Consider the following 10,409-nt stretch of genomic DNA (forward strand, 5'->3'; position numbering starts at 1 on the left):
AAGAGATCTAGAGGCTTAAGCATAATTCACAACAAAAGAAGACTCATATGGTCACTCTTCAGTCAAATGTGCAACTGTTTTCAAAGACATATTTTCCTCTTTCATTCAAAATATATGTACTGAGCCTCCACTAATGTATGAGAAACACTGGGTCAACACACAAAGACAAAATTCCTGCCCTCAGGAGTTGATCGACAGACAACAGACAGCACTGAGTTCTTTATGAGGGTCAGCACAGGTGCTCTGAGAAGGGACGGGGCCGAGATGTGCCTGGGAGCAAATCTCAGAAACACTGTTAGAGGGACACTCCAATTTAGTTTATCATGACTATTCTAAACACAGCCTGTTACCCTCAACTTGCAGAGACCCCAACGTCCACAGGTTTGGGGAATCAGGGGGAAAGTCAAATGCACTTTATTCAAACAAAAAACCAAACACCATCTCTCTCATGTGTCTGATTATTAAGTACATGAAAATAACAACCATTGTCATGTTAAACTATTGTTTTTTAGACACCAAAAGCTTAAAGGGTTGATGTAAGTCTATGAGACTGTAAGTTTACACAAATACTGACAATAAGATAAAATATGAAGTAGGTCAAACACTGTTGATATTACTAGTGTTTGCTGCTGCTGCTAAGTCGCTTCAGTCGCGTCTGACTCTTGGCGACCCCATGGACTGCAGCCCACCAGGCTCCTCCGTCCATGGGATTTTCCAGGCAAGAGTACTGGAGTGGGTTGCCAGTGCCTTCTCTGCTAGTGTATGCAAGCAGCTTTAATAAAGGTGCATCAAAAATTAGCACTGCAATCATACACTAGGAAGTTGAGTTTTGCTGCTTTTTAAAAATTGATGCAATAAGTAACTGAAAAAAAATTTTGGAAAACAGTGATTATCCCAAGCTAGACACACAATTTTTAAATCTAAATGAATCTTTTTCCATATTATGGGTTTCACTTAAGGCTTTTAAAGGCTTTGTACTCGGTATCTTGCTATTGCATAACTAACACTACACTAACAGTGCTTTGCCATAATACATCTGATACAAATAAAAACTGTTTTCCAGCTTGTACTAATACAATGGTAATAAACAGAATAGCCACAGCCTTCAGTTCTCTGAAAGTAGGGAGCAGATTAATTTTGCATAAATAAAATAAGCCAGCCCAAACTTGTACCTCCTTTCACAACATTTTTAATCACAAATGAATCTGAAAAATTAATATTCAATTCTAGATACTATACTAGGATTAAATTAGGTGGCATGTATAAAATGCCTAATGATTCTATTATTATTATTCCCATTTAAGAGGGGAAAAATCAGGCCTTACATCAATGGAGTAGTCCACAACCCACATACAGCTAAGGTGGCAGAGCTGGACATCAAACCCACATCTTTCCACCAAACTGAGACTGTGTGACCCAGTATTCCTCACTCAACCCGCTAAAATGGTATTTATAATGATACCTATTTTCTGAGGAGAGGATGGAGAGCTTTCATTAGGTTCTCAGAGAGACCCACTGCACCCCCCTCGAAGGTTAGGAACCCCTCCCTGCACCAGTGTAAGAGCCAGAAAATGTGCACTGGAATTCAACCCCTGCCACAAAGACTATCATTCTCTACTCCACAGTTTCAGTCTTGCTTTAAAATTCTCAGAGCAAGTCAAGATTTCCACTCCTGGACAATTTCCAGCATCCCCTGCCACAGGTTAAGTTACACAATAAACTGCAATACTGTATCACTTTACATCCAATTCTGAGATTTCACAAATACTGACCAATGTTATTTAGTCATTCCACTTTTCAAAATGTGTTTCAATCAACCAATCCTCACTGCAGTGCCTGTGAAATAAGCTATCATTATATCCACTTCCAAGAAAATAAAACACTGTCACCCTGAGGCCAAGCAATAAACCAGCTACAGGATCCTGAACAAAAGTGAGAAGTTCCTGTCTTCCTCGGCCTGGGATCTGCAAGACCATGTTATGTATCATGAAGCATACGCCCAGCTTCCCAGAAAACACAGGGCAACTAACTGTACCACCTTCTGTACCAATGGCAGCACTATATTGGAATCTAATAGTATTAATAAATCATTAAGTTGGGTCATATCCCCAGGTAGCTCTGTGATAAGTGTGGTGCTCAGCTTAACTCTTGGTACTCTGTTCCTAGGATCAATCTGAAGTTTGGATTCATCCTAAATTCCTGATAAAAAAGGGGAGTGTTCGTGGGACAATAAACTTTACCTTGAAGTTCACTGGTCATACCCCTCACTTCACAGATTATTAAACTGACCTCAGAGGAATCAACTCATCTGAGGTCTCCCAGTTCAGGAGCACAGGCAGTTCTGGAAAGCAGATCTCCAGACACCTGTCCAGGATGCCCACCCTCCACCAGGCATTGGGGAATGGGTCCTGATTACTGCCAGAGGGTTCACCAACCACTAGGGTTTACTCCATCTCTGCCAGCCTAGGAGTTGACTCTCCTCATTCTGTACCAGATCCAGTCTTTACCTGCAGGCTGGGGTCCCCAGGGGGCTACTGTCAGAACACTGGCCTCAGCCTGCAACTTCTGAGGGGCAAAGACAATTACTTACTAAAGCTAACCCCATCAGAGAGGAGGAAAATACAACTCTGGCACTGAGGAACTAACTTCACAAGGAGGCGGTTCTGTTAGGGTAATTTATTTATGGCCCTGCGTGATCAAGATGACCTCCCAAGAAACGTCCAAAGCAAACAATCAAAGACACCAAGAACCTTAAGCTTCTTTAACTGTCCTCCAAAGACAGGAAAAAGCCAGAGAAAACAGACGGGAGGACACCAAGTCACAGTCTCGATGTATCAGGACGCGACCCACAAGTTTCACACAAATATTCTTCCAAGAAACCAAGGTGGACGAATAAACCAGGATGGACACAGTCTCCCAAAGGAGGAGCTACATTCCCTGTTCAGTCTGGCGACCGGAACGCATCTGGACACCCCGGAACGAGTCCAAATGGGAGATGCAGAAGCTCAGTTCAGCGCTGCCAGCCCAGAGCTAGGAGTCCTCCTCTCTCGAAGAACCGACGCCGGGGGAACAGCCAAAACCACCCTCCCGCGATCCTGGGGCGGATGCTACGGAAACCCGCCGCGCAACTTCGCGGGTACTGCCGCCAACTGCCCCCCACCCCCTCACACCCATCCCTTCACCCCATCCCCCTGTGCACAGGCGCCACGGCGCGAAGCAACGCCCACTTCGGAGAAGGAAGTCTTAGTTGTGGGGACAAACCAGGTGGTCAGTGTCACATCCATTCACACACCCAGCGGAGCAAATCCAGACCTGGAGGAGTTTGCGGCTTTGATACTGTATAAGCCCACTGTCAGGCAGCACATGTACACGAACACACACACACACACACACACACACACACACACACACACACACGTGACAATCACGGGGAAACCAACGACCCACAGCGAGGCTCCTAACTGTCATTACCCGGGGCACGGCGCACAGCACCTGGGGTCCCTTCCCCGCTCCATGCCCCAGTGCGCACTGCCCACCACTCGCGTGCTGGGTAGAGAGCTGGGGTCGCCTGGCAGCCCGGACCAGAGGGGTCGAGGTGGGGAAGGCGGGGCCCACCTCCTCGTCCTGCTCCTCCTGGGACGCGCTGCTGCCCCGGGGCGCGGGTGGCGCGGCTCCTCCCGGGCGCGGCGGCGGCGGCGCTGAGACTCCACGCTCCGGCACCAAGAGCGCGGGAGCCCACGCAGCGGCCGGCCGAGCTCCACCCGGCGGCGGCGGCGGCGGCGGCGGCTGCTCGCGGGAGAAGCCAGGCTCCCCTTCCTCCGACAGAGTTTCCGAGCCCGAGGAGGACTCCGCCGAGGAAGCGCCGGGCGAGGACTCGGCATTCACCGCAGGGGCGGGAGTCGAAGCACTGTGACTGCTGCAGCCGCGGGGCACCGGCTCAGGCGACTCCGAAACTTTCTCCCCCATTTCCCTCTAGGACCCAAAGTGCGGCCCGAGGGGCGGCGGGGGCGAGGCGCGCACTCAGCGCCTCCCGGGGAAGCCGCGAGCTGCTGGGCTCCGGCTCGCTCTCGCTGCTGCTCCCGGGCTGCGGGGAGCCCCGCCGGCGACTACATGGCCGCGGCCGGACCGCCGGAGCCTGCAGCCAAGTTAGCAGCCGCCCGGGCCTGGCGGCTGACGGGAGCTCCTTGGCGAGGAGGCATGCCAGTGCCGGTCGGCGATCCGCTCCACAGTCCTCCGGCTCTGCGCCCGAGCCGCCGGGACTGCGGCTTCTCCGGCAAAACCTGCCTCTGGGACCGAACGGGGCCGGCGAAAGAGACGGGCAGCAGGGGGAGCCAATGGCAGGGCAGGCGCGCCGGTGGGCGGAGGCTACGGCGCCCCAGGCGCACCGGCGTCAGGTAGGGGAGGCGGGGCCGAGGCGCGGGCTGCGGGGTCCCGCCTGAGATCCCCGGGCCCAGGGGACGCGAGGGAGCCACCCGGCCCTGGAGGGTCGGAGTGGAGCCCGGAATCCGAGCCGAAGGCTGGGACTCTGAATTTAGCCAAGGAGTGGCTGGCGGTCCTGGGAACCCCAGGAGGAGAGGAGATGGCCGAGGCGGGCAGTGCAACCCTGGAGAACTGGACTTCGTTTCGAAAAAGTGGAATCCAGGAAACTGACCAGAGGAGAAGCAGCGGGGCTATAAGGGTAAAAGGAAACAGAAACAGTCAGGCACACGCACGCACCCACGTGCGTGCTGGAGGAGAAAGGGGGAAACTTCGTGGTATGGTGAGTGCGTCCAAACCCAGCTGATCTCCGATCCCGGATTCCCCACTTGAGCTTCATGGGCTTCAGGATCCTCAGCTGGAAGTGAAGACGTTCACACCTGTCTTGTCTCCCTATGAGCAGAGTTAGAGCAAAAATAAACACAGCTCCAGCAGACTGCCTGGCTTAGACACATGGAGAGTTTTCAAAAGACTATTTTCTCTCTTTATTTCTGTTTGTCAATTGAATAAAGATGTGTGTACATTTTAAAGGGGAGGGAAATGACAAATTATGCCGCTATGGCGCCTCAGTGGTAAAGAATCCACCTGCAATGCAGGAGGCCAGGGTTCCTGGGTCGGAAAGAGCCCCTGGAGAGGAAATGGCAACCCACTCCAGTATTCGTGCCTGGAAAAGTCCATGGACAGAGGAGCCTTGTGGGCTACAGTCCCTGGGGTCGCAAAAGAGTCCGACACGAATGAGCAACTAAACAACAATTTAATTAGGGACAAGAATATGCCCAGCTCTGTACCAGATACTAGACAAAGCTAAATTAGAGAGGAGTACTGGCCCACCATTGCCTGTCTTTCCACATCAGCCAAGCAGAGGATGAAGAGAGATCACATTTCCACTTTAAGCTCTCCTAGCTCTGGCTTGCAAACCAACAAAATGCAGGACTAGTTGCTTCATTTTCTTTACCTCTAAGAACCAGGAGAAAGAACTTCCACGAAGGATACCAATAGAATCACCTTAACAGCCTCCCCCTGGGTGGCCTTCAGCGTGATGGGGTGACTTGAATTTCTCAGAAGCCAGCAGGCAGCTCAGCAGTGGGAAAAAAATGATTCCTCACTCGCCTTTAGCTCCATTCCTATTCTGAGCTCTAGCACTGCAACCTGGGAGATAAATTCAACCAGATTCAATTCCACAGATGTTGATTGAGATGTGTGCCCAGTGCTTGCAGGGGATACAAAGATGGATAAGGCAGGTCCCCTGCCCTTGAGGAGCTTACGGTCAAGCAAGAGATTGATGCTGCATAATGTAGCTCCGATATTAATTTTCCAAAGCTATGGTAGTGCTGCAGGAACAATGTGCCATGGAAGAAGAGGGGAGAGTGACAGAAAAACAGTTTAGGTCCTCAAGCTCGGGAGTCCTCAAGCATCTTAGATTTCTCTTTGTCAGGACAGCCTTGCCAAAGGTCCTTAAGAACTGGAGGAGTCAAGCTGAAAGCCCCTTCAGCTAATGAGCCCTTTTATGCTATCATCGTATTTAGAAGTGATACATCATACAAAGTGCTTCATCACGCTGGACAGCAAGCTTTGTCTGAATCAGTTTCCTCCCCCAAGATGAAGGGGCAGGAAATATGATGTGACCCCACCGCCACAGACAGCCATACTGAAAAACACCTCGGGCTGTCAGGCTTCCACTGTGACCCTTCAGAATTATCTGAGGGGCTGTGAAGACCCGCTGAGGCAAAAGAACAGTTCTAGGGCCTTGACTAGCTGTGAGAGCAAGGCTAAAGAGAGAGCACAGTGGGGCAGTCTGAATCCGACCCCGGGCCTCACAATTGCTTTTCTCCTCAGGAGGATTGGTCTTTATCTGAGCCCCTATGTGGTTGATTCACCACAGCTGAAGTAAAATGATGACTTAAGCAAGCCATTCACATGAAAGAGGAGGAGGGCTACTCTTCAGTGCATCAGAATAGAGGCAAAGACATGACCTGAATCGTCAATGGGAAGGATGCTAATAGCTATTATCGCGCCTTCCCAAGCATCCGTGGAGAGTCTCGAGCAATCCTGGCAACAACCTTATGAGACAGTCTGTTAACCCCACTTTATAGATTAAGAAACTGAGGATCTGCAAGGTCAAATAACTTACCAAAAGTTCCACAGCAAGTCAGTAGCAGAACAGTGATTTGATAACAGCGATCTAGTCCAAGGTCCGTTCTTAAATATTCCAACATATTGCACTCAGAAGGGGACTTGTTCAAGTACACATATATATTAAACTACAAATATCCATAGGGCAGGGACTCTACTGTCTTGATTTAAAACATAAAAGCTTGTAAAAGGATACTTGCAGAACAGATTTTTCCTCCACAACCCTCCTATATAAGGCACTTAGCATGTGCCAGGCAAGGTTTCAAGCACTTGACAAGTATTAATTTTCTTAATCCCCATATCAACCCTATAAGGTAGCCACTATTATTCTCATATTTCGTATGTGATATATGTGAAAACTATGGCACAGAGAAGCCAGGTTATTTTCCTAAAGCCACACAGCTAGAAAGTAATGGAGCCAGGGTTCATGCTAGAGAAATTGGACCCCAGCATTCATGCTCTTAACCCTTACAGATCAAAATCAAGTACCAGATCAATATTTCCTAAACTTTTTAAGCTCAAATAAGAAATATACTTTACATTGCAACTCATGATACATGTACATGCATACACATAAAAATAAAATTTCATGAAACAATACTTACCCTTCCTATGGGCACTGTAATTTTTTTATTATATTTTATTGAAAATAAAAATGCTAGTTGTGATCAGCAAAATGGATTCCACTTTGACACATGCAGTTGCAGGCCGTGTACTTAATCATCTCCACAGCTGACCTATAAGGGAAATACGACTCAGATGCAGGCAGAGAGTTTCCACACCAGAACCATGCAAACTCAAAGGATGACTCTATAAATAGAAGATGATCAGAAGGTCAGGATAGTTCCCCAAAGTCAACCCAATTGACCTATAGACAAATGTTAGGGTACAACGAAACCACTTGACCAGTTCTGATTTAAATCCTACAGCTCACCTTTCTTATTAATTAAATTATAAACACCTTCCTCCGTGGCCAGGAAAGCACCTCTCCAAGAGAACATCTCATAAAATGTCCCTAACGTTGGCAACTTTGGGACCAGAGATAGTTATAAAAGCGTGGCTTTTTTTCTGCTGTGTCACTGTCGGCAAGGGCAAGAAAGATAAAAACAACTGAGTCATTACTCCTGAGAAGCCGATAGTGTAGCTTGAAAGGCAGAGCCAGATTAGCCTATTGAGTGGGAAGGACAGGGTCAGGCTACTCCAAGGTAATCAGGATTCGCACGTTCTACTGGACATGTTCCCAAGTGTCTGGACCTGGAACAAGCACCCCGGGCACTGAGTGTTCATTTTGCTTTGTGACTGGACACCGGCGTCAGTTTTCTGTGTTGTCCTCCCAGGTTATGGGAGATATTGCCTCTGAGAGCCTCTGTTGTCTGCCAATCTCTGCAGTGTTGGTGGGGCCAAGTGTGACTGTCAGTGTCAAGTCCTATCTGTAAGAGATGGAGGATTTTTGAGGACAAGACATCACACACTTAGTCTATTCTGTGTCATGACTTTTCCCCCACATTGAGGGCTTGATAAACTTGAAGTCAGTTTATCCTTACATACATAATGTTCCTTTTCCTTACATACATAAAATGAGAACATTATGAATTCAGAACAGATATTTTTGCAAAGTTACATACTCATATTCAATACTCCCCAAATCTTAAATACCATATGATCTTTGGATTATAAACATGAAATATCATCTTTACCTTTGGTAGGTTTTTAAGATTTCACCTTTGGTAGGTAGGTTTTTCGGAGAAGGCAATGGCACCCCACTCCAGTACTCTTGCCTGGAAAATCCCATGGATGGAGGAGCCTGGTAGGCTGCAGTTCATGGGGTCGCTAAGAGTCAGACACGACTGAGCGACTTCACTTTCACTTTTCACTTTCATGCATTGGAGAAGGAAATGGCAACCCACTCCAGTGTTCTTGCCTGGAGAATCCCAGAGATGGGGGAGCGTGGTGGGCTGCCATCTATGGCGTCGCACAAAGTCGGACACGACTGAAGCAACTTAGCAGCAGCAGGTAGGTTTTTAAGTTTTAATTATTAATAATAGATTTGCCTGCTGCCCTGTGACCAATAAAGTACAATTTTGTGACAAAGTAAACATCTATAAAAATGTGGCCACTGAGGTGGCCTCGACTGGGGTTTTTGATTTATACCAGAGGGTGTATCATGATATGGACCATGATGGTTTCTGACCAAACAGCTGGAATAAAAAGCTCTCATAGCATCTCAACTTTCTATTTGTGTTTGAGAAGCTAGGAAAGGAAAGGTTATAGTATACAGGTTTCAGAAGAGGAGTAGAGAATTTCTTAAGTGATAGTTGAAAAGGACAGGGGAGGACCAGTAATATCATGATTTGCTCTGTTGGAGTCTCTGACCTAGAGATCGAGAAGGGTGGGAAGCTGTTATATTAGCAAATTAAAATAAGCCTGTGTGTGTGCTATTCTCAGTCATGTCCGACTCTTTTGCGAGCCCATGGACTGTAGCCTCTGTCCACGTAATTTTCCAGGCAAGAATACTGGAGTGGGTTGCCATTCCCTTTGCTAGGGGATCTTCCCAACCCAGGGATCAAACCTGGGTCTCCCACATTGTAGGCAGATTCTTTACCATCTGAGACACCAATGGACCAAACAAGAGAATGCTGCAATCTGTTCTCTTAGGTCAATGCTTCTCCATATGCTGTATGTGGAGTACTTGCTTCGTATGGCCAGGATACAGACAGGAGAACAAGGTGTTTGTTTCATGACTCCAGCCAAAGGTTTGGGGATCTGCATTTTTAAGGAACGTCCCAAGCATGTGTCAAGAGTATTGAAGCTTGAGGATTACTGATGATGATCCTAATTTGAAGGTCAGAGAGCTGCTTTGTCGCACACGTGTGCACGGCTCTGTAGAAAGTGACTAGAACGAGCTTGACGGATTGCAGTCTGTGTCTCTCCGGACCTTTTTGTTCTTGGAGGACAACTACCTTGGGGAGACAAAGGCAGCTTAGCAGCTGGACAGGAATATGCATATTCTGAAAACAGCTGGGAAAACTGAGCTAATACAGAAAGAGAACCCTTGAGAATTCTGTTTAAATAAAATTCAAAATGGTGACCTATTTCTCACAGAAGACTCCAGTCTTTGGCATCTGTCTTTCCAAGATAGATAAGATGGATATTCATATCTGGGATTTTTTTGTTGTTGTTGTTATGCTTTCAGCATGAAGTGTTCTTTTATTATCATTCTTCATTTTTCAAAAAGATTTATTCAGGACTCTTCGCCTGTTTAAGAAATAGAAGAAAAGCGAACACATTTACTCATTTTTATTCATTGTAGTGGTTTACTTTCAGAATCAAAAACTTCCATTTTCAATTCATACAGCAACCTCCTTGATCCTGTCTACACTGCATGGCAAGTAGTTCCTTCTACCACTCACCCCAACTGATTAGAAGATAAAACAATGCTGAATAGTAACCTACCAAGTAACAACTTTCCTCAATCATAAGCCAGCTTGCAGCCCTAGAGGTAATGTTTGAGGGTTTTTGTACTTGAAGAAAAAAGCCTTCCAGTCCCTTTCCCCTCAAAGTGTGGTTTGCCACTAAACCAACCCAAGAACTTGTTAGAAATGCAGACTTATAGTCCCTGCCTCAGACCCACTCTATCAGAATCTTAACAAGATTCCTAAGGACTTCATATCCACATGACAGAAAATCATCACTTTAGTTTGGTTCTCACATGTGGTTGTATGTTAGAACCACCTGTGGAACTTTAGAAATGACTGACCCTTTGGTCCCACCCCTCAAGATCTTCTGATTTAACTGGTCTG

General features: G+C 47.2%; 1 protein-coding gene across 4 annotated transcripts in view; it reads right to left on the reverse strand.

Annotated features, from left to right (window-relative positions):
• The window catches only part of MAST4 (microtubule associated serine/threonine kinase family member 4), a 603,634-nt gene extending 599,395 nt beyond the window's left edge, over nucleotides 1-4,239 (reverse strand). For all 4 annotated transcript variants that reach the window (XM_043887657.1, XM_043887656.1, XM_043887655.1 and 1 more), the window contains exon 1: nucleotides 3,616-4,239. In XM_043887657.1, the coding sequence (XP_043743592.1) occupies nucleotides 3,616-3,966 (351 nt within the window). In that variant the 5' untranslated portion in view covers nucleotides 3,967-4,239. The remainder of the gene's footprint in view (nucleotides 1-3,615) is intronic.
• Nucleotides 4,240-10,409: the final 6,170 nt, after the last annotated feature.

Source organism: Cervus elaphus, chromosome 25, assembly GCF_910594005.1.
Source record: "Cervus elaphus chromosome 25, mCerEla1.1, whole genome shotgun sequence".
Lineage (NCBI taxonomy): Eukaryota > Metazoa > Chordata > Mammalia > Artiodactyla > Cervidae > Cervus > Cervus elaphus.